The sequence below is a fragment of the Mustela erminea genome, chromosome 15 (genome assembly GCF_009829155.1).
Source record: "Mustela erminea isolate mMusErm1 chromosome 15, mMusErm1.Pri, whole genome shotgun sequence".
NCBI classification, from domain to species: Eukaryota; Metazoa; Chordata; class Mammalia; order Carnivora; family Mustelidae; genus Mustela; species Mustela erminea.
This window is the reverse complement of record NC_045628.1, coordinates 60,281,283-60,306,886: the sequence shown is the minus strand read 5'-3', so window position 1 is coordinate 60,306,886 and position 25,604 is coordinate 60,281,283. Positions and strand designations below refer to the sequence as shown.

Sequence of the window (25,604 nt, the reverse complement as noted above, 5' to 3'; positions counted from 1 at the left end):
GTCCAGCTCACATTCCCCCTTCCCCTTACCAAAATATGTGCCAGGTTGGTGCAGGGCTGCATCTGCCTGGAAGGCAGGTTACTTGTTCTTTACATGAAGGTTCTATTTGCTGGTTAATCTCTGCATCTGCTTGACTGCAGCTGTCCCTTTTTTTGACTCTTAGCAAAGCATCATATAAGCTAAGAGCAACCCTGAAAGTACGGACAGTATTAATTGAAGTGATTATGAAAACTACTTTGTGTCACATAGAAACTTTCCAAAAATTATTTGTTGAAATAAAAGTTATGGATTAATCAAATGTGAAATAAAGCATATTATAGAGCATCTCCTTGGCAATTTACTATTAGTTTCAAATTTATGGTTCTAGATCATTTGAGAATGGTTGCAATTTTTAACTGAGGTCAGTTGGGTAATGGTCCCATTTCTTTTGCCACCACTTCAACTCTATCTTTTGGTTAAGATAACCTGATAAGAGATAGACTTTTTTTTTTTTTTTGCCTTGTTCCTTTAACACTATTGTGGTGGAGCCAATAATAATGGCTTCTGGAAGTTTTTCTAGTTTGATTTGAGGGTTAAGTCATAGAAAAAAAATTATTTTTTAAATCCATTCCATTTTACTACTTTCGTAGTTTACTAATTTGTCTAGTTATTTACTTAATGTGTCTGTGTAATATAAAATTTCCATAAACCTGTGAGAGATAGATGGAGTATTCCTATCTAAATATATAGAACAAAGCTCCGAGATGTTAATTGACTTGGGCACGAAGCAAGCTAAAGTCCAGGGTTTCTTTATTATCCCTATCCCATGCTTTTCTAAAATGCTGCGTCCAGAATTCCTTTAGTGGAATTATTTTGGTCTGGTTGGTAGATAAGGCAAGTTGAAAAGTCCTTAAGCACATAGTTAATGGCTTATTGGCATGTGGGTATGTGTATCTCTGGAGTACCTAGTATAGCACTTTGTATCTACTAAGTGCTTAACAAACAAGGTTGATGATACACTGCTTGTGAGTCCACCAGTGGATCTATCTCATTCCAGAGTAGTGACAGGGCAACCACAAGTGGACTGATGTACTTTTAATATGTGCTCAAGGCTGTTTGGTTTTTTTTTTTAATTACATGAGTAGAGAAATGTCTAACATTTAGCGCTTAACTAAATGCCAGGCACATATGCATATTACTTCAGTTGATCCTCACAGCCAGTCCTGGAACTGTACACTATTATCTCTAGTTTAAAGACAGATACTTACACACAATTGGCTTCCATTCAAATCTAGGGCTGCCTAATATCAAAGAGACAATAGTCATGAAACTAGCCGCTTGATATCTGAAAAATATTCAGAATAGCTTATCACAGAAAGGCCTTTGGAGGCTATATATGTACATCTATTTATTTCTAAATAGCTATAGCTGTAGATGATACTGTCTTAGCATTAGGGAAACAAAGCAGTCATTCCTTGGACTGGCATCGTGGATCTTAATGCTGGGGCTGAATATTGCAGGCGCCACAGCAGCTCAGTACCAGCAGGGGGCCAGAGTAGTGCTGGAAAAGTGAGAAAAAACATGACTTTCTCGGCTTTAAGAGACTACTCTGGTGTTTTGCAAATACAACCAGTAGGAGTAATGATGTCACCTAATTTTTGTTATTCAGCTTCCTCGTTCCTAAAAAAAAGAAAGAACATGAGATACGCAGATAAGAAGAATCAGAATAACTGAGTTTTTTTAAATCTTGTTGAAGTTAATTGGAAGACCTTCTAAAGATTTCCAGATTTGGCTAAGGGTTAGCAATTAGTGTACAATTAGAAATGTGGGTGTGGTTTTTTAAAAACCTTATTATTGAAGTATAATTGACATACAGTGTTACATTAGTTTCAAGTGCACAACTTGTGCACTTGATGTGTGTTTTATTTTATCAATTAAGGTAATGTGTGTTTTATTTTATCAATTAAGCTTCATCTCTGTGCAACATCTACAGTGTTCCTCCTATATAATTTCCTCTAAATTCTGCTTTTATGAAAGCAATTTGAATATCTTTAAGCAACTTGCAAGGCCACAATATTAATAATGTTTGAAATGGAAATTATGAGAAGGAAGAACTAGAGATATTTATGGTGTATGGGTAGCATGACAAGCTCCTAAAGACTTTAAATAGGTTCTTTGCTTTGGGGCTTCTTTATTGGCCTTATTGAAGGCCAAGGACTATTAAAGAGTAAATCAAATATAATTTCTGGGCTCCCTGAAAGTGTAATACTTTGTATATATATTGTGGTCTTTAAGAATAGAGAAAAACAGAAACAAAAGGGTGAATGAGAAGTGAAGAAAAGTAGTGAGAATAAGAGAGAAGTCAGTGCCACTAAAAAAATCCCAAAGATCTGTAGTTACTCAAATTAGCAAAATTGCAACAATAGGTATATAGTACATTTTAGCATACTCTAACACATATATATGTATATGCATATACATATACATACATTTTATAATGGTAAAAGTAATAGTCATTTCTCCTAAAACACTCATTTTTAAACAAATGTGTTAAAACGTGATTGATATATTAGGGAGCAATTTGAGCATAATACACATTTCGTGTTTGTTTTTGTGTCATTTCATTTGTGAGCAGTACTACATGAATGCAAAAACCACCCTGCTAAACCAAGCCACATAGGAATACACAAAATGTCCACATGCACACACTTCAGACACCTGCCAGCAATCTCAGTGTACCACATGTGATGAGTCCTGTCCTTCCACATTTGATGTTAAAACTTTCCAGCTGATTTCAGATAACCCTTTTCTCTCTGTTTCAAAATAACTCCCAAGACGCAGCTCTTCTAACACCTGTCACCTTCATTAGCAAGTGCCAGGTCTTTTTCAAGGTACAGGGTCATATTTATCATAGCATTTATGTACTTCTTAACCATTTAACATATGTAAAACTGCTGTTTTCATTAGGCTCCTACCTTTTCTTAAAAAAAAAAAAGTCTCTGATGAAATTTTTGAATATTAAATTCCAACCCCACTGTTCCTTGATTTTTATTTCCCTAGTGTGATCACAGGCTGAGCTAAGTTAGTATGAGCAAAAGCAGGGAGACAGAATGTTGAGAAAGATATGAAAGATCCATAGGAGAAGATACAAGTAGAAGGCATGAAAGATATGATAGAAAGAAAAGATACAATCAGAACCTTGGAGAAAGCTGAAGACCCAAGCATCTTTTACTTCTGCCTTGGGCAAAGGTAATGGTCAACCTAGAATACAAAACAGTCTATTGGGATACATCCTAGGTCTAAGGGGACAGGTTCACCCTCATTTGCTTGGAAGAAGCAGTTTAACCTGAAGGCTTGAGTAATGCATAGAGCCCGGAAGCCAGTTAGAGAAAAAAATCACAAGTCCAGATTCACCAGTTGCTGATTTTGGTTAGTAGAAAACAAGCAGCAAAATGATTAAAGTCAAAGAGAATCTAAGACAGTTGTATTATCAGAAGTATTCAAGCCTGCGAAACAAATGCTTATGATTTCCCATTCCCCAGAAACTCCCATTCTCTTGCATGTGATTCCAAAACAAGTGGATTGCTTCAGCAGGAAAGCTCCCAGTCAGGAACCATCCACAATGACCTTCTCATCGTGATTTTGGGGGATATTTGATAGGGGAGATTCTCCAAGAGTTTAGAGATTAGAATCGGGGCAATCAATTTGATAACTAAAGAACTCATTTCCCTTCCCAGACAGGGATACCTACTCTTCTGTCCAGCAAAATATCATATATATTATGAATCGATGTTTCTTTACCTCCGTTTTTTTCATGCAGGAGTTTTTATTGGCGGTGTCTTTTTTTCTACTTTGCCTTGTTTATTATATGTCTTGGTGTGGGGAGATTAAATTTACAATTGAGCCATAGGATGATAGACCCTAAGGAGCTGCTTCAAACTTGATTGAGAAATTTATACTCAACAGAGATGTTGGAGCTGGCAGCAGTAAATAAGTTTGAGCAAGGGTGAGTGTACTGTTAGTCACATTTGGAAATCTTGCCCGAAGTTAGGCAGGGCCATTGTTGAAAGTACAGATGTAGGAAAAGGATAAATGTGGATGCTGAGCAGCCAGGTTGAACTATTTTATGGAATTTTTTTTTTAAGATTTTATTTATTTATTTGACAGAGAAAGAGATCATAAGTAGGCAGAGAGGCAGACAGAGAGAGGGGGAAGCAGGCTCCCTGCTGAGCAGAGAGCCCGATGGAGGGCTCCATCCCAGGACCCCGGGACCATGACCCAAGCTGAAGGCAGGGGCTTTAACCCACTGAGCCACCCAGGCGCCCCTGGAATTTTTTTTTTTTAATAAGATGTCTTCTTTCTTTCTTTTTTAAGATTTTATTTATTTATTTGCGAGAGAGAGAGAGAAAGAGAATGAGAGAGAGAGCGGGCATGAAAGGGGAGAAGTCAGAGGGAGCCGAGCAGGGAGTCTAAGGTGGGACTCAATCCCAGGACTCCAGGATCATGACCTGAGCTGAATGCAGCTGCTTAACCAACTGAGCCACCCAGGCACCCCAATTTATGGAATGGTTTTATGTAAAACACAAATGTAGCTGAGTGAATCCAAAAAAAAAAAAAAAGGTCCCTTTTTGCTAAACTTATATGCACTGGGTTTGTCACTTGCAGTCCAATTGTTTTAGTTAACTTTCTCCTTCAGCTTTTCTATGTAAGTGAAAACAAATGTATTCATTAAACATAAATAACTCTATAAAACTAATAAAGTAAAATTAACAATAATTTAGTCCAATAGATACCAGCAAATTGCCAATCAAGCAGTCATAAAAATACATATTTGTGTTTAGTATTTTACATATTAGAATCTTGATTTTTTTTGAACATGATAAACTAGTTTTTAGTGTGTCAATTATTGTTACTGTTGACAGTAAACTTTTTAAACCACCAGTGTTATTTTGATGGACTAATCAGTGTTTTGTAAAGATTTTATTTATTGGGGTGCCTGGGTGGTTCAGTCGGTTAAACATCTGCATTAGGCTCAGGTCATGATCTCAGGTCCGGGGATCAAGCCCTGCATTGGGCTCTCTGCTCAGTGGGGAGTCCGCTTCTTCCATTCCCTCTGTCACTCCCCCTACTAGTGCTTTCTCTCTCTCTCTCTCTAAGAAATAAATAAAATCTTTATTTTTAATACATATTTTTAAAAGATTTTATTTATTTATTTGACACAGAAAGAGAGCAAGGGGGGGGGTGGGACAGAGGGAGAGAGAAAAGCAGACTCTGCCAAGCAAGGAGCTCTACTGGGACTTTCTTGGGATCCCAGGACCCCAGCCTCATGACCTGGGCTAAAGGCAGATGCTTAACTGACTGAGCCACCCAGGCACCCCTTGATAGGGGGGACTAATCAATTTGATAAGGTGCCTTAAAAAAATTCTGTAACTAGTTGCAATACTTAGAATTAGTGAAGTGATGCAGTAGATACATTTCAAGATGGATTCTAAGTCTTACCGTATCAATAACATGAAAGTGACTGCTAAGGTGGAGGAGGTAATTTGGAATTCTGCATAGTTATACCATCACATATAGTGATAAATAATTTTTCCACCACATTTTTGTATTTGAGTTACTGTAGAATCATGGCTTATTAGTGTACCATGGTGTCATTTGGTCATAGCTTGATCTCTATGTATCATTTACACTTTTCAATTTTCCTCTCTGCTTTCTCCATAACTGAGACAGCTCCATGGAACTGCATTACTTATGGGTTGTTAAAGTCTCCATCTAACAATAAAACAATTAAAATCTCATTCTATGGAAATTTTTCAATTGTGAATTAACAATGTAAAATTAGAAGTTTTGATTTTGCAACAGGCAAACTAATTCAACATTTTGACATTAGAACTCTCTAAGATAGTGGTAGTCATATATGCTTACCAGTACATTGCAAGTTAAATTAGAAGTTAACTGCAAAGCAGTATTTAAACTTCTTTTATTAGTTTTATTGTTAGAGATTGTGGCATTGCTATTTTGAATCTATATTAGGTATACTGAAAGATAAACACATCATTGTGTTGATGTGTTATTAGAACTAAAATTTTTATGTAAGAGAAGATGAGTATAAAATTAAAAAAAAAATAGAGTTGAAACTCTGTAATGGTAAATTAGAATTGAAATATCAATGTAAATTAATGACTTTTTAAAACTCATTTGCTAACTTTCATCACTGCACGGTCTAGAAGCAGTGACATGTCTGTAGCAGTGAGTGTGCCCAATACCCAAACGTCACTATGAAGCTCTAGGGCTCCCTGGAGAAATGACTCATTGCAGATCTAGGACAGAGGAAATACAAAGTGAGGCTGGGACATTCTGTTGAACTGGAAAGCAATAAAAATTCAAAGATTACTGAAATTGTATCAAAAGGATGCAGGAAATATCTTTAAAGGACTTCCACTGTCCAGATCTGGGAAAATTTGCACAGTTTTTACAGATACCTCTCATACATCATCGCATATCCTCTGGGATTCACTTTCCTCATTTCAGCCCTATGTAAACTCTTGTGTAGGCATAATCATACATAGCTTCATTCCTGCTATTCTGTAAACCCCTTGCTTTTTGCAGTGTCCTCAAGGAAGACCCACACATGTACAATCTGGACGTACAGTGGAGTTAAACTCAAGTGTAGGGGAATTAATGCCCTTTTGGGAAGGCCTTTGATCAATGGGTAGTGAAGCCAGTGGGTAAATTTTTCTCCTCTCTTTTCTCCTCCCACCTTAGTGGTGGTCCTGAAATGCAGCTTACATGGCTTCTAAGAAATTCAATCTGACAGATTAAACCGGTGGCCAAGTTGGTATGCAATGTCATTTTGACTCTCTCTCCTTTGCTTTATTCCCCTTGTCCCTCACTTCTGCTCATTGTGATTGGATTACTATTAAAAATAATATCACAGGGGTGCCTGGGTGGCTCAGTGGGTTAAAGCCTCTGCCTTCGGCTTAGGTCATGATCCCAGGGTCCTGGGATGGAGCCCTGTGTCGGGCTCTCTGCTCAGCGGGGAGCCTGCTTCCCCCTATCTCTCTGCCTACTTCTCTGCCTACTTGTGATCTCTGTCTGTCAAATAAATAAATAAAATCTTAAAAAAATATAATAATATCACATAAGGCTTTTGCTTCAGATCCTACTTTTGGGGAAACCCAAGCTAGAAGGATGGCATCAAATGGAATAATGCCTGTAATTTATTGAAACATTGAATATATAAAGATTTATGAACCATTTTGAATGATACTCTAAAGAAGATGAGGCACCTGGGTGACTCAATCGGTTACGCATCTACCTTCAGCTCAGGTCATGATCCCAGGGTGCTGGGATCAAGCCCTACATTGGGCTTCCTGCTCAGCAAGGAGCCTGCTTCTCCTCTCCCTTTGCCTGTTGCTTCCCCTGCTTGTGCTCTCTCTCTGTCTCTGTCAAATCAATAAATAAAATCTTAACCCCCCCCCAAAAAAAAAGAAGAAGAAGAAGAAAAAGACTTAACCTCACCAAAAATAATCTTCTATTTGCCACCATTGGACGTGAATGTTACCAGCTTTTTACTCTCCAAATTGGTAATTAAAGGAAGCCATTATGAGTCTTTTTTAATTAGAAGTATAGTTGAGGAGAAGCTCTTCTCTATCAAACAAGTCAGCCAATATAGCAGAAAGAAGAGAATTTTTTAAATGATCAGTTTTCAGTCCCTGATGAAATGATTGATTTAGACACAGATCATCAGTGAAGACTGGAATTCTTGGAGGAAGTGTTGGTGGAGAACTGCATATTTGCATTTTACAAACAGTCACTCTATACCTTACAAGCTAGCTAAAAAGGAAACCAAGTCTTTTCAATAAATAAATTTGCTATTATTACCTTAACTCATAGAAATACTTTTATTATTTTAAAGGCTTATTGTATTTTACTGGGTTTTTGCATGCCTAGTAATTTTTGACTGCATGCCAGACATTATGAGTTTTATGCTATATGCTAGATTTCTAAAAATGCCTTTAGATATTTTTGAATTCTATTCTAGGATGCAGTTAATTTATTTGGAAAGAATTTTATCATTTCTGGACTTAATTGTAAAGTCTATAGAGAAGGACCAGAACAACTTAATCTAAGGCTAATTTGGTCCCAATGCCAAGGCAATATCTTTCAGAGTATTTAACCCAATTTCTCACATGAGATTTCTTCACTCTGGCTTTTGGGAACAAGAACTATTTTCAGTCCTGTGTGAATACTGTGAATTCTTCAGCCTGATTCTTTCCATTCGTTCTTTCCTGTCTTTGGAGTTTTCTCACAGATGTGCTAATCAGTTCTCAGGTGAAGATTTGAAGAGAGTCCTCTGCAGATCTCTGGGATTCTCTGCAATTCTCTCCTCTGGTATCCTGCCCTGTGAATTTTAGTCACATTGTCCTTCTTGAATTCTCAACCCTTGTGTCTTTAGCTCCGGAAGACTGCCACGCTCTGTTTGGGTTCCCCTTCCTGCTCTGCAGCCTGGGGCAATAATTACCTTGTTTCCCTTCTCTCAGGGATTACTGGGCTGAGCTGCCTGGTGTCCAGTGTCTAAAAACCATTGTTTTATATATTTTGCCCAGTTTCTCAGTTATGTAAGACAGAAGAGTAAATTCAGTCCCTATTATTTCATCATATCCTGAAAGAGAATTGCAGTCCACTGTAATTGTACTTTCAAATTTTTAAGTATCTATAGGGTTGGTTAAAGCATATTTGCTTATTTGTTAAAAATTTCTTAAATAACTTTGAGTTTTCTCATCTTGTTTTCAGAGGATGAAGCTTGTACTATTTCCATTTTGGAAATTTGTTAACTTTTTTGTGGATCAATATATGGTCACTTTCTGTGATTTCTTTGCATATGTTTTTAAAAATGGTGTTTGGTAGAAGTCAAATATAAACACATATAATCAGGTGTAGTCGGTTTGAATGTGTATTTTGAATACCTTGTCTTTATTTTGTGCCTTAGAATCATAGATTGATATAACGTCTCCCAGTGTTAAAGTGCCTTAAAAAAAAATTAACCTCATAATTAGTCTAAGCACCATCCGTACTAATCCTGAATTGCTCCAGGTATACCAGAACTCTCTGAGTATAATCTTGAACTCAGGAAGATACAAGCACTTATTACTAATTGCCGCCTGGTGATTTAAGATAATGTCTCTTTAACATTTTTTTCTTTAAGTAAGAAATAAAACTCTAAGTTTTACAAAAGTCCAAATTAAAGGAATTAATTGGCAGACTAATTTCTAGTCTTCTTTGGTACCTATTTCTTAGGTGTTAAGAACCAAATTACCTTATAATATATTTAAGTTTTAAAAGTCTACTTTAGGGGCACCTGGGTGGCTTAGTCAGGCTTAGTCAGTTAACCGTCTGATTCATGACTTGGGCTCAGGTCATGATCTCGGATTGTGAGATTGAGCCGCTCATCTGGCTCCCAGCTCCGTCCCCCGCTGGCTTGAGATTCCCTCCGCCCTCTCCTCCCACCTTATGATCTCTCTCTCTCAGTAAATAAATAAAGTCTTTAAAAGTAAATAAATAGGGTCCCTTGGTGGTTCAGTGCGTTGGGCCTCTGCCTTGGAATCAGGTCATGATCTCGGGGTCCTGGGATCAAGCCCTGCATCGGGCTCTCTGCTCAGCAGGGAGCCTGCTTCCCCTCCTCTCTCTGCCTGCCTCTTTGCCTACTTGTGATCTCTCTCTCTCTCTGTCAAATAAATAAATAAAATATTAAAAATAAAAGTAAATTAATAAAGCTTGCTTTAAATGAGCCACCTTAAGAAGTACATATTTTTAAATAAATATATGTGTATATCAGGGAATCTATATTAAACACCTGATGTATAGGTTAAGAAACAAAGCAAAGCTTTATTTATTTGCTTATTTTTCTTAAGGGTAATAACCAACTATTTATAGATTTTTTTGCCTCGCACTTTATTTAAGCTCATATTCTTAGAGATGCTTTAGCAGAGAATAAGATTAAAACATAATAGGCCTATTAACTTCTGTCCATTCTGTTATTGAGGGATCTGTCATCAAAAGAAGAGGCCGAGAATTTTGATTGGAAACATACAGTGGGAGACCGAGAACTTGAAAGTCTTTGGGGCTATGGGACTGGAGCAGAAAACTCCAAAGCAGGCTCTGACTGGCATTCTCACATGGTCAGCATGTACTCCAAGCTGAGTACATTGCCTCCTAATTCCAGAGAATTCTACAAATGCCTTCTAAGTCTATCACCAACCATCCCACTCAGCTTTCTACCTAATTCCTCATCCTCAGATTTTTCAGAGATACGGATCTCTGAAATTTTAAGACATTTTACTTTTAATTATACATGTGTAATAGTGAAAAAAGTTTATAAAATACTCTTAAGTCTTTTAAATTCTCATTGAAGAGATATTATGCATCCTGACCAATGTTTTGCATGTGTATGTGGAGTGAGGGGGACTTCTAAACAAAGTGATTATATTTGGTTTGCACATAAATAGTATAAGCTGCTCTACTTAATATTTTTGGTGTCAGTATTTTTCTGTGTTCTTTGTAATTTTCCCTTTTATAACTGCAAATGTTGGATCTAAGTCTCAAAATATGCCATATTTTAAAATACATTATACTTTCACATACTTTAAATTATAAATACTCTAATTTAAAAATCTTCCCTGCTTTTTAAAATCTGAAGAGTAAATTCATGATGCTTGAGTATTTCCTTGCTACACTTTTATTATGTTTGGGAATCAGAATCTTCCCTGAGAAACTAACGTATTAGCAAATGAAGCTGTTATTATCACTATCAACACACCTTTGTTAGAAACTGTTATTTACATTTTTAACCAGCATTGTCAGGCCATTTTAATCTGTGGACAAAACTACACACATGAGCAACTATAGGACTTAGAACGCGGTGAGGAAAATATTTTGTTTATCCCTAGACTCTTTTGCGGTGAAGGAGCAAGATTTAAATTTGCCTCAGTTTAATTGCTTTACACACATTCTTGTGACGCACAGTTGGGAGGGAGGAAGAAAAAGAGGGAGCTGTTACACAGTGGTATGTATCTAAAAGAGTGCGTTTGAGAGAGAGAGGAGAAGGCAGAAGCAAGCTGGTCTGACCAGAAACAGAACTGCCTGTGACAGATTAAGAGACAAGCAAGGCTTGGAATCTGAGAGCAAGCAAAGAGAGTGGAAATTTACAGCTGCCCTGTGCGAGTGTTCAAGTGATCATTTTCGGCTAACGTTTTCCGGTGGTAACTGTTACTCTTCAAAGAGAGAGAGAAAGTCAAGAGGGGATTGTGGAAGCTCTTCGCTTTGCAGCGCTTTTGGTAACAGGAGGCACCCTCTATTAAATGGAAGATAAAGCTACTTCATGTAAAGTGCTTTGAGAGAGAGCTGTCTTCAGCACCTCACCATGTGTCTACTTTTTGTTGCTTAGACAAGCTTGGGCATTTCTATAACATTTGGTGAGTATCAGCCAGGTTATCTATTCTAGTTCATAGAAATGAAATTGATGTAGTAAACTTCAGTTTTCACTGAGGTTTTACAGTTAATGCTTATATATTCATTTTAAATCATGTTGTTACCTTGTTTCTTTGTGCATGATGAACTGCTGTTACTAGGAGAGGTTTAAAAAAAAACAACAACTACAAAACAATACTTCTCTGTTGCCTAAGGCACTTGAACCATTACCAACTATTCTGTGTCCATGGAATATCTTATTCTGGAAATGGGTTTTTATTTACAAAGTGTTTCCAAAAATAAAATAGTGGCAGTATACCATTTTTCATGTTTCCTTTTCAACTGCCTGAAAATTCAAAAGTTATCTCTTTCTGTCTATTGTCAGTAAATTTAAAACTATCATTGTGACGTTTGGGATCCTCAATTATTGTAAGTTACATCATTCTCTTGTAATTCAAATAGAAGTGTTAATGATACCATTCATTAAAAGGACATATCATTTAAGTATGGAATGCTTCTGTTAGATCCAATAAGTGACACATGATTTTTTCAAGGTTCTGTAATGAATATAAAAATTAGATAATTTACATATCAAATTTACCATTTGATACAAAATGAATGTACATGGATTTCAAATTAAGGATTCGAAGTTATTTTGTTCTATTGCTGATACCAGACTCTCATATAACATTGTTGCTCTACTAAAAAAATATTATAGCCAGATGCATGTATGTATGCCAGCAGTATAGCAGAGAAAAGAAAAATAAACTTGTGAATTATGTATTCACATTACAAGAGAAATTTTATTTGTACAACCTTAGCATAGGACATTGTATATTAATTTTTTATGTCTTTTTAAAGGCATCAGTGGAAGACACGAAATCATTCCTCTGTGGGTAGAAGGAAATATATATTGTTAGCTGCTAAACTGAGTCATTGCATAGAGATGCACTATTCTAAGCAAAGTTTTGAATTTACTCTCTGCCAGCATCAAAAGATATGTCCTTAGTGGTTCAAGTAAGTCCTTTAAAGCAGAACAACTTAGCTGGAATGAAAACTTCTATAGAGTGTCAGTAAGCGTATCGAAAGGGTTTATACACTAGACATAATACATAAAATGGCTGTATTTCCTCTATGTGTACAGAAGCCTGTAGAACAGGTTTTGTTTTGTGAGGTGGGTTTTTTTTTTTTTTTTTTCTTAATGCCTTTCACCTATGTATAAGAAGAAACTCAGCTGGTCTTAGGAAACCTTCTCCAGACCAGTATCTTGCACTTAAAATCAAAAGTAAATAAAATAAAGATAATATCACAAACCAACTTTTCTTCCTCACAGAACTTCCCATACTTGGTCTTAGACCAATGGCAGATTTACACAGCTTCACAATTGTCAGAATATATTTTTTTAAATTTTAAACTATTAAGTCATTGGTATTACCTTAGTGGTGGCACCATTTCTTAAGCCCATAGGAATGTAAATATGACAGCAAAGAATAAGTCATTCTCAGTTTACAAATGTTTTGTATTTCAGAAGTTTATTGTGAGTAGGTTGATGGGAATTTTGGACCCATCTCCCCTGGAAAATTATTTAAAAAGTGTTTGTCTGTTTTTTATTATATCTGGAGAAAATATTTTAGCCACACTATAGAAAAACCATTGCCACCCTGAAAAATAGTAGGAAATCGATTCTAGTACCGAAACTAAATGTAAAAACAATTATGTTGAATAAAACATTTTTATTTATCCTAGATGCTAATGCTTGAAGAAAAGCAAATTTAATAAGATAGATGGGTTTTTGGAAGGATGCTTATAAACAGGATTTCTAGGTACTTTAAAGAGCTTCCAAGGTTGCACACCCTGTATGAGATCTAATCTTATGTTATAATTTGCTATTTTTATTTTCCTTACTATAGGCCTATTTCTAGCCATTGCTTTTATGCTTATCACCCATTTATGAAGTATAGCTCAGTGACACATTAAGTAGGTACCTAATAGTTACTAGATGAGGACTAAATTTTTTCTTTGGTTCACAAAAAAGGAAACTGAGTAATTTTTCCAAGATGTCCAAAAAAGGAAAGGGGTTTAGGGGCATGTGGTTTTCATTATGAGAAAGATATGGCCTGACGAGTATTGACTGAATTGTGAAGCACAAACAAGGCAATAGTAGTGCAGAATAGGCCCATTTGGAGAAAAAGAGAAGATCCTGTATGACTTGGTGGCAGCCCTGAGTGAGCAGGGACGGTGATAAGGGAGGCAGTTTACGAGCTTGGTATCTTGAGTACATGGGACATTCTGAAGTAAGGTGTCAACTTTACGTATTTGCATAAGTGTGCTTGGACCCATATAAGGAAATGTGGCCTATGTGGAAAACTGAAATTTGGTCTATCTAAATCAAGTTTAGTCACACTAGTCCTAAAAATTTTTCTAAAGTACTCTAGTACAAAGTGTAAAAGTTGGTAATGTAATAAGCATATATAATGAAATAAACAATACAAAGAGCACACTTATCCTAGATGATTTTTAGTGGCAGAAAACTTTTCCATTTGATCAAGAAATACTTTCTTCTATTTCAAAACTATAAACATTGTCTTAATCGTAATAATAATAATATTTAACAAAAATTTGATGACTGTTAATTATATATGTGCTTAGAAGAAAGAGTAAAAACAGAAAAGTGAATTTCGTGCTTCCCTTGATAATTCTGTTGTGAAGAATATCAGTTGTGAATTTCAGTGAGATCTGATGCTTTGATTACAGGTACTAGTGTTTTGTTGTTGTTGTTGTTTACAGGTACTAGTTTTGAGAACACTGACCTAGCTTCAGACCTCTGCTATAAATTGAGATTGTGAAATTCTAATATAGAATTATCACTCATTGACAATCACTAATAGTTAATATGTGTAGAAAATTTTAGCTCTGACAAGTGACTGGAGCAGTCAGTAGAATCACTGTGAACCTAATGAATGAAGTTACTGGTGGTTTTTTCCTGGAATAGTAATAGTCTAGTAGGTTGTTATTTATAACAACAAGTAAGTTAGCAGTTCTATGTCTTCCTAAGTTCATGTACTAGTTCTATTTTTAAATTATTTCACTGGTTACAATACATTAGAATTCAGGAGTAGTTCCCAAGGACTTGGGTTTCTCTTCTTATAAAAGAGTTTTTATTCTAAAGGAAGTCTGACCAAGGCTTCCAGGTGAATGAGGATCCATTAAAATTCTCATGATTTTTCTGTTCCTATGTAAATTGTCTGTTTTTAGTTGTCAAGATCTCCTTCATACTGTGTTAATAAAACAATAAAAACAGAATCATTCTTGGTCATTTTGAACTGAGAAAAAGAATTATCAGTGAAAGTCCTTATTTATACTTTATTGTCTACAGATTTTCATTCATTTCCATAGGTTTTCTAGTAAAGTATTTAATTGTGGTGCCTCCTAATTACATTTAGCATATGTATTTAAAAATAGGATCATTGGGGCACCTGGGTGGCTCAGTGGGTTAAACAGCTGCCTTCAGCTCAGGTCATGATCTCAGGGTCCTGGATTCGAGCCCCATATCAGGTTCCCTGCTCAGTAGGGAGTCCGCTTCTCCCTCTCCTGCTCTCTCGCTTACGCTCTCTCTCAAATAAATGAATAAAATCTTTTTTAAAAATGGAATTGTTAAAGGATAGAAGACGTTAATTAGATGATACTTTGACACATATGCTCTATAATGGATTTGGTGTCATAGCATGTGTAACTAGATTGATATCTTTATAATGTATTATTTCTGTGCAGGCACTTCTAAGGTATGACATTGTCAGTGGGGGGAGAGGTGACTATTTGGATATGGCAAATACAGTAGAACCTGTAGGTATACTTTTTCAGTTTTAAAATATACCTTAAGCCATTTGAAGAGAACAGTTTAATGAATACTGACAAATGTATACACTAATGTAACCTCTACTCATTAGTTTTTAAAAAATGAATCTTACAGGTCCAATTATCTACCACAGATGCACTTTGATTTATATCATTTCTACCTGTGAGTTCTGTTTGGAGTGCAGATAAAAGAATCGTGATTCCTGAACTTTTGTGATTTTTTTTAAAATGTAGTGCTAAGTTTATTTTAGTTCTTTAGTTTAAGAGAAGGTACTTATGCCTTAGGTTTAAATTAGCAAGCTTTAAGGAAATTTTGGAAATGTTCCTCCCTCAGTCATTGTTGATTGTAAAATAAACTTATGTGGAAGGAAAGAAGGCTCATTTTTTAGTTGGTTTTGTTACAGCGAGTTAGAAGTTTGGTTACTTTTTATAGTTTTACCTATGGAAATCTTGAGATTTTTCTTGGCTTCAGAGATACATTTCTTGCTTTCTTAAACTTGTGTGGGAAACCTTTGAAATTAGAACTATTTTTGAATAGTACAATTGAAGGTTAAACATAAAGGCGTGGAGATACTCATTAGCCATTTAGAGATAAACATTTATTTTCCTTTCAATATTTTAAGGAATAAAAAGAAGGGAATTGAATGTCCCAAATGACCTTTTCTCCTAGCTTCCCTTTTTCCCTTCCCCTGTAAACACTCCTCTGCACTTAATGTCACTGAACATATTCAGAGTGATTAACTTTGGGCCATCTTTAATGACGCTCACACATAAGTTAGGAATATGAAATATTTTGCTGTGTATGAGAAAAAGAAATGCTGCCAAAATCTACTATAAAGTCTACAGGGCCTGAGATCCCTGGGAGCAGAGGTGAATAATTTGTTTTGGCTCTCTCTCCAGATTCTGAATCAAGTTCTACTCTTCATGAAATTTCATTGCCAAACTAACAGAAATCATATTTGTTTGACCAATGCTTTGAAAAGACATGGTGATCAGATATTCCACAGTTTGAACTTTAAAACACAGTTGTTTAGTCATTAAAAATATCATTTATGAGAAGGTGTTTCCATTATGAAAGTATTTGCATGGGCTATTAAACAAAGCTTGGAAAAAAGAAAATTTGAAGGAAAAGGAAAATTTAGCATCCATAAGCCAGTTACCCAGAGACAATCACCATTAACTTTTGTAAATTATTTTCTATGCATAGCCTTTGTGTTCTTGTGTTTTGTTTGCTTTTACATAGTTCTATGGGGTGCTGCTTTGAACATTTCCATTTTATTTCGCATTCTTTGCAAACATTTTCATAGCCAAAGACTGTATTTCGTCAAATCTAAGAAGCGATTGGCTATAAGTCATGTACTTTGTATACCACTAAGGAAGAAAGAAAAAAAAACTGTAAAGGAAGGTAAAATCCCCTCGGTTGTAAGAAACACCTCAATTTCACAGATGTTAAAATGTTTTTAAAAATGTTACAAAGACAACCCTTATTTTAGTTTACTTTGTTAAGACAGATTTCCAGAAGCAAGAATTACTTACTAAATCAGAGGTTGTGAACATTTATGGGTTTTAGAGCCACACTGCTAAATTAATATTCAAGTAATAGTCCTACCAGAATGAACCAGAGGGGGCTGGGATCAGGGAGATGTATGAAGGGGGTTGCTTCAGTTTTTCTGTTTTGAGCTGGGTGGTAAATACACAGGAGCTTATTAGGCTGTTCTCTATTTCTTCATCTGTATGCCCCATATATCTTAATTAAATTAAAATACCTAGGGGAAAAGTCCTGTTGAAGCATTTTGATAAGCTTGATGGTGTCAGAGTCCACTTGTGAGCCAACTGCTGTAGCCAGGGCAGTGGAAGGAATACTCTGGCTACACCTGGGTCATGTTCCCACCCTTTGGGTATGGTGGATGGGAAGTAGAGCAGACAGGTCTATCACCACGAGAAACAAGGACCAAATAGCTACCAGAGATTTTCTTTTCCTTTTACTTGTTTGATTCGGTTAATTTCTGCTTCTATTGCTATTATTTAGATCCTTCTTTCCTTGGAGACTTTTGGGGTGGTTTCCTTTTTAACTTGAATCCTTACTTATTTTTACTCCCCTATGAATTAATTATAATTGTAGATTCTCACCCTCCTACATGTCCTACCAACAATATCAAGGCTTCCTTTCAAGAATTATTTCTGATTTTTACCATTTATTTTGTTGAACTCTTGTGGGCTTGATTCCATGTCATCTTTTTATAATATTTTTAGTAAGCATACACAATCTGTTCACACATAAATATGTTGGCTAGGGATTCAGTTACGAGGCTATAGACTCTCTCAGAACTCTGTAGGTTTTCTCTTTGTTCTGATGACATTTAGCTTTATGGAAGTTCAAAGGCAACTTGATTTTTATCCTTTGTTGTTAAGGTCATTTTGTAGGAATGAGCTTTGAAAGTATAATGTTGGTTTCTTTTAAAAGCCACAAGACACTGAATCTGGGGGGTCACCAATAATCTCAACTAGAAGAGCTCTTTACGTAATGAGGTTTAGCTCTTTTTTCTGCTTAAACTGTTACATTTTTGTTGCTTCTGCTTCACTTTTTATATTTTTTGTTCTTCTTGTTGGCTTCCTCCACCTCGCCCATTGTTGTAATACCTGGATCACTTTATCTTTTCCATATCTCTGCAATATACATATTGTAGGTGCTCTGTAAATATTTTTTGAATGAATAAATGTAGCCTGACTCATTTTTTACCTCTCAGTTGTCCTTAGTCAATTTTCCATAGGGTCATTTCTGCTCTGTGAAGATTTGGATTACCATGCTGTATTGGGGGTGTTATCTATATATGTGTGTATATATATATATGTGTGTGTGTTTCTCATCTTTTATCTTGGCCAGCTTTTAGTTTAAGTCCTTTTCTTTTTTTGTCAGTTATGTCTGTTCTGTCTCCTACAGAGAATTAATTTTGGAAGCAACCTTTCCTGTCTTAAGTCCACAGGGCATTTCTTCTCTTTCTTGGGCTGCTTTTTTTTTTTTTAATAGAATCTACATTAATTGTTGTTTATTCTGTTTATTCACTCTTGACAATGGAAAAGTACAACAGGGCCAGTGTTAGTCCATGGACATTTGTTTGCTGCATGGCCCACTGTCAGCACTACGCTAGAGGGCATGTTGGTGTGCACAGCCTACAGTTTTCAGTTCCTAAGAGGCATTCCTCTAGAGTTAGTCTGTTGTATTTAATATGGCATCCTCTCCTGTCCCTGCTTCCTGCATTGCTGAAATATAATGTATAGTCTAAAAACTCTGAGGTAGACTTTATAGAAAAATTCCTACTACCCTTTTATCCCCAGAAGGCACCATTTTCAGGAGTTGGCCATTCCTTTTGTCCCTGCCTTAAGCACTTTATCTTAGGCCATGATGGATAGATAGTAGGAGTTTAAGATTTAGAATGGATATGGACCAGTGATGAATCACCTCGAGCTCACTGTATATAACGTAGCTATTTTCAAAGGGTGATGCCCTTTAAGAACCCACTCTTTGAGTATGGAGGTTTCTCAAAAAAATTGAAAATAGAACTATCATATGATCCAGCAGTTCTATTTCTGGATATTTATGAGAAGAAAATAAAAATACTAATGTGAAAAGCTATATGCATCACCATGTTCATTGTGGCGTTATTTACCAAGAAATGGAAAGAACCTAAATGCCAGTCAGTAGATGAATGGACAAAGAAAATGTGCTTATAAATGTATAATACACCCATAAATATTATTCGCCCATAAAAAGTGAATTCTTGCCATTTGTCGATATGGAAGGAACTTGAGGACATTATGCTAAGTGAAATAATTCAGACAGAGAAAGACAAATATTGTATGGGCTCACCTGTAAGTGGAATTTTTAAAAAAGTCAAGCTCAGATACAGAGAACAAATTAGTGATTGTCAGAGGTAGGGGTGGGGGTGGATGCAATGGGTGAGGGGGGTCAAAAAGTACAAAGTTCTAGTTATAAAAATAAATAACTCATGGGGATACAATAAATAAAATAACTAAACCAGTATTAATATAAAGGCAATGTATCTGGACTTTCCCAAAACATTTGGCAGATTTGTTTTGATATCTTCATAAATGAAATGGAAAAATAGGAGTTAGATGATATGACTAGGTGAATTAACAGTTAATTTTTTTTTTTAAAAAGAATCCCCTCACTTTATAGATAGGACAAATGACAGCCAAGCAAGGGTGGTAATTTCTGAATCATAGTGGATCAGTTACCAATTCAGAACCAGACGGGTTTAACTACCTTGTATTTGTTTAGTAGGTAGTGCTGAGTGCCAGTTGGCTCAGTTTTTAAATGGCAGTGGAGTAAATGATGTGATTGGGGTGGATGCACATGCAAGTGTCCAGCATGGTTGCCCAGGGAGTAGAAAGGGCAGTCCTGGGTTTGAGGGTGATACAGGAAGGTGTTCAGTCTGGGGGTGGGACGGGGCTGGTTATGGTCTGAGGAGAACAGAGCAGTTAGGAGAGTTTCACCAAAATTTATAGGGGACCGGGGGCGGGAACTGCATAGTTTGAGATATAGGTTTTGATTTCCCTCATAATATGGATCCCAGAATTGAAGAATAATGGTCCTATGAAATTTTAAAACATTATTAAACTAATTTTATATTATAGTTGTAGAAAATAGGTACACTTAAAATATGAAAATAACAAATTCAAAAAAGGAGTACTGTATTAAGAGGCATTATACTGTGTGTTTTTCCTCTGTTATATAATTTTATTGCCCCCCAGAATGTTAACTTTCTCTTTTTAATAATAAGTTCAAAAGAGCAAGGATTGTATTTTTCTTGTTCATAACTCTATCCCAGATATTTAGCAAAGTGTCCATGCTTAGTACTTACTCAGATTGTTCAGTGAACAAGTGAATGAATAAATGAACAAATCAACAGGCAAATAAAAAGTTGGAAGACAGCAAATCAGGAAATGGTGGATAACTACCATGGGAGTCCTGAAAACATTTGTGATATTACCAGAATTAGCATTAGAATTAGCCTGAGAACTAAGAACTGAGAACTGGGCAGAGCAACAAGTACTGGAAAAAAATCACGTCATATCACATATACGTGACCATATTCTTTTTTATTTTTTAAAAGATTTTATTTATTTGACAGAGACAGAGAGGGGGGCAGAGAGCACAAGCAGGGGGAGAGGTAGAGGCAGAAGCAGGCTCCCGAGTGAGCAGGGAGCCCATGTGGATCTCGATCCCAGGACCCCAGGATCATGACCTGAGCCAAAGGCAGACACTTAATTGACTGTGCCACTCAGGCACCCCATGCATGATACCATATTCTTATTTGTACTCTATTTTGATGTCAGGAGTATTTATTTGGAATTCTCACAGTCGATTATCTTTTCCTTAGTGCAGTAGAACTATATGAAGAAATGAACAATTATACAAATGCATTTAGCATTTAAAAAAAAACTTTTAAAAAAATATTTTATTTATTTATTTGACAGACAGAGATCACAAGTAGACAGAGAGGCAGGCAGAGAGAGAGGAAGGGAAGCAGGCTCCCTGCTGAGCAGAGAGCCTGATGCGGGACTCTATCCCAGGACCCTGGGATCATGACCTAAGCCGAAGGCAGAGGCTTTAACCCACTAGGCCACCCAGGTGCCCCTAAAAAAAACTTTTAATGCTAAGTATTTAAACATTAAATATTTAACCTTTAAAGAATAAATTATATTTTTTAAAAGAAAAAAATGTGTAAGTGATTCAAGGACACAGATGTGTCTAGAACACTTAATTAAGACAATATCATGTCTCAATTAGTATGCCTTTCTCTTTTGTGAAATCATTCATTCATTATATCATAGAACTTTTTGTAATAATAGCAGCTAAACATTGTAGAGTACTTTACTTATACAAGGCCCTGTGCAAGATGTTCTACTTACCTTTAATCCTCACAACACTGAGAGGGAGATGTTATCATCTCCATTTACAGATGAGATCACAGAGCCTTAAGGATCTGTGCCCAAGATCACTTAGGTAAGAAGCAACATTTGGCTTGCTCTGCCCAACTTATCTAATGATTGGTTCAGCACCCACCCTACTACCACAGTACATACACTTTTAAATATACTCCACCTTCATTTATTGATGTGTAGGGCTGACTACTAAAGTAAAATCTAGTGTGTCTTTACAATTTTATTCTTGAATTATATAAAGGTACACGATACAATGTTCTGACTCTCTTTTTGCACCTGACACTGCCTACTGTGAGAATCACTGTGATCTTCACATGCTTTATCTTTGAATGCTCTGTCAACTTTCAGTATCTGCCTTAGAGGCTGCCTGGAGGCTCTTGTTTTTCAAACCTATCCTTGCCCCAAGAGTGGACAGGTTCCCCTCTCACTTAGTCTCCCCACACTGGGGAGTTGAGGCATCCCTGTCGAAAACACCATTTCTTCTGAAAATGATAATTTAAGTCTTTTGTTTTATCATAAAAATTCACACTGTTTTGATTTCTACTTCATAACATATATATGTCCCATTGGAATTTTTTTTAAAGATTTCATTTATTTATTTGACAGAGAGATAGAGAGCACAAGTAGACAGAGTGGCAGGGAGAGGGAGAGGGAGAAGCAGGCTCTACGCTGAGCAGGGAGCCCGATGGGCTCAATCCCCGGACCCTTGGGATCATGACCTGAGCTGAAGGCAGACCTTCAACCAACTGAGCCACCCACGCACCCCTCCCATTGGAATTCTTGATTACAAACAACAAATCCTGAAGGAATTTATTGGAAGGATATAAGGTAGCTCACAGAATGACAAGTTCTAGAGAGCCAGATTTGGGAAATCAGATTTTAGGGGGATTAGGGATTTAGAACCATAGCTATGGTTATGCGACAGGAATAGCTAGGTAGAGTGCTGCTATCCACTGGTGCACATTTGTGTATACACACTTGGATAATATCCTCCATTGACTAAGTGCAACATTGTTAATCAGAAAAATAGCATTTGTATAATATCCTCCATTGACTAATTGCATCATTGTTAATCAGAAAAATATTAGAAAAAATAGAATTAACCCAAATGTCCATTAATAAGGTATTAATAAAATAAATTATATAGTAATTTAATAAGAAGTTTCCACATAATAATTATATATCTGTATAATAGAATACTATATTGTATACAATTATAGGAGATCTAAATATATACTCGTAGAATGGTATTCAAGACATAACAAGTAGAAAAAAGTTACAAAATACTATGTTTAGTATTACTCTATTTTTGTTTAAAAATGTATCTAATATTATATATAAGAAAAAATTCAGAAGGAACATACACCAAACTGATATATTTGTTATTTCTGAGCTATTGGTTAATGGACTTATTATATCATGTTTCTGTAATGTTTGAAATATTTTGCCAATAACTATAAAGTATGTGAATATGCCTCTCCTAACTGGAAACTTCAATTATGATTTTCTTCCTAAATAATTACATTATGGTAGGGCAATGACAGCCATATTCAGCTTTCTCTGCTCTATGTAAATAGATGTTCTCAAAAACAAGAATTAATACTCCTTTTCCTCACTCTTCTCACCCTCCACCATGGTGGTCTTCATTTCCTTAGTGAGTATGGCCAGCTGAATGTTTGAAGAGTAAATAAAGAACAGATCAGATTTTAAAATAATTTTACCTTGCGATTTTGTGATTGTTATGGGTAGCATTAAATATTGCCTTACCGCAGTATGTGGATCCTAATCTCACTTTTGTTTTACATGTTTTATTTTATCTATCACCGTCATTGTCGGCAGCAGCACTCTCATTAGTTAAAAAATCTAGTTTTAAGTACTCCTTTTCCCAGTGGGACTCTTTCCTGAATCCTTGTATTTGTATTTTAGAAAAAAAATTTTTAACTTTGAATAAAAAGTCTTAGGCAAAGTTTTAAAAATACCTGTCTTAAAAAATATATATGTATTTAAATTTGGTGTAAAACTTGATGAAACTCATTTTAGTTTGATCAATATTAATGTTTCAAATTATTGAATTAGGGGTTTTGAAAACATAAGACATTTTGGTATAACAGTTTAATCATGTTAAGAGTTAAATTCTTTACAAACTGGTGACAGCCTTGCTGGAAAACAAGTTGGAGGTTCCTCACAAAGTTAAAAATAGAACTCTCCTAAAATCTGGCAATCACAGTACTAGGTATTTACCCAATGAATCTAATTCAAAGGGATACATGCACCCTGATGTTTATGGCAGCATTATCAACAATAGCCAAATTATGGAAGCAGCCCAAGTGTCCATCAGTTGATGAATGGATAAAGATGTGATACACACACACACACACACACACACAAAATGAAGTATTATGAAGCCATAAAAAGAATGAAATCTTGCCTCTGCAATGTGGATGGATCTAGAAAGTATTATACTAAGTGAAATAAGTCAGTCAGATTAAGACAAACGCCATATGATTTCACTCATATGAAATTTAAGAAACAAATGAGCAAAGAGGAAAAGAATAGAGAGAGAGAGGCAAACCAAGAAACAGATTCTTTCTTTTCCCCCCAAGAAACAGATTCTTAATTCTAGAGAACAAACTGATGGTTACCAGCAGGGAGGTGGGTGGAGGCGTGGGTGAAATAGGTGACGGGGATTCAGGAGGGCACTTGTGATAAGCACTGGGTGTTGTATGGAGGTGTTGAATCACTATATTATACATCAGAAGCTAACATTACACTTCTGTTAACTACCTGGGATGTAAACAAAATTTTAGATAAAATTTTAAAAAGTTAAACTCATGATTCTTGTTTGCTTATTTGTTTGTAGCATTCTGTATTGGAAGAAGAAATTTCTATAGATGAAAAAAATGCCTTTGTTTAGTAAATCACACAAAAATCCAGCAGAAATTGTGAAAGCTCTAAAAGACAACTTGGCGATTTTGGAAAAGCAAGACAAAAAAACTGACAAGGTATGAACTAAAATGATAATATTATTATTCAGACGCATGTTTTCCAAAACCAAAAACCAATTGAAAAGCTTGATGAAGAATCCCCGAATATGGTCTGTGATGTGCACATAAGGTCTCTATAAATAAATATAAATTGATTTCAGGATTTATGCTGTTGTTGATTCTTTTGCCTTGAACCCTTGGTTCACTATCTTCAGCCTCTGACAAAACTTGGATCCTTCTAGACTACAGACCTTAAAAATCTAAGGGGCTATACAGGTATTTAATGCTAAACTGACAGGAAGGATAGAACATTTTTATTTAAAGATCACCTGATAGTTTCTATGACCGTGCAACCTCATTTTAACATTTTTTAAAGGTCCTTCTAAGCAGGATTTCCTCATAGATAAGGTTTTGTTGTTGTTGTTGTTCTTTTCTTTATATTTTGTTCCTTCCAGATGATGTTGGATCCTATGTATTCAATTTCTCTCTAAAGTGACTGGTTAGTTTATGGCAACACTTAAGAGATCTAGAAAATAAATATCCTTTAGTTCACAGTATCTTCCCATCCCAGTATATTAAAAAAATCTTGGATCTTGTAGGTATGTAGAGATATAATGTTTTATTCTGCATCTTATAAGGGATGTAGAAATGTATTTTTAATTCTTGTGTACTTGTAATATTGAATCAAATATTGGCTCAATTAGAAAGAAGAAATGACCTTCATAAAAGAGTAAACCCAAATTTACTATTAAATTTACAGTAAATCTGCATAAGACAGAAAAAAAACATAAAAAGATACTCGTTTTCATGAGTAGTCAGGAAAAGGCCAGTTAAAACCAAGTACATTCATATTACACACTCACTCTCCTGGCAAAAATGAAAAATGTCTGATGATACTCAGTGTCGGCGAGGATGGAGAGCAATGGGAACTTTCCTCCACTGTGAGGGATAAGATATAAACTGGTGTCACTGCTTTGAGAACCAGCTGGTATCATCTGTCAAATCTGAGGTTGTACCTCTGTTAAAACCCTGCAATTCTACTCCGACATATAAATTCTTTTTTTTTTTTTTTAAAGATTTTATTTATTTATTTGACAGACAGAGATCACAAGTAGGCAGAGAGGCAGGCAGAGAGAGAGAGAGAGAGAGAGAGAGAGAGAGAGAGAGAGGGAAGCAGGCTTCCTGCGGAGCAGGGAGCCCGATGCGGGGCTCGATCCCAGGACCCTGAGATCATGACCCAAGCCGAAGGCAGCAGCCCAAACCACTGAGCCACCCAGGCACCCCCGACATATAAATTCTATAGATAATCTTGCACTTGTGAACCAGGATGCGCGTACAAGAGTGTTCATA

The 25,604-nt window shown here is 35.9% G+C and overlaps 1 protein-coding gene across 2 annotated transcripts in view; it reads left to right on the top strand.

Moving 5' to 3' along the window:
* Positions 1–10,986: 10,986 nt before the first annotated feature.
* Positions 10,987–25,604, top strand: part of CAB39L (calcium binding protein 39 like) — a 73,438-nt gene continuing 58,820 nt past the window's right edge. The window contains exons 1-2 of one of the 2 annotated variants that reach the window (XM_032315251.1): positions 10,987–11,453; positions 24,131–24,272. In XM_032315251.1, the coding sequence (XP_032171142.1) occupies positions 24,162–24,272 (111 nt within the window). In that variant the 5' untranslated portion in view covers positions 10,987–11,453; positions 24,131–24,161. The remainder of the gene's footprint in view (positions 11,454–24,130; positions 24,273–25,604) is intronic. The other variant, XM_032315250.1, reaches the window with a different exon arrangement.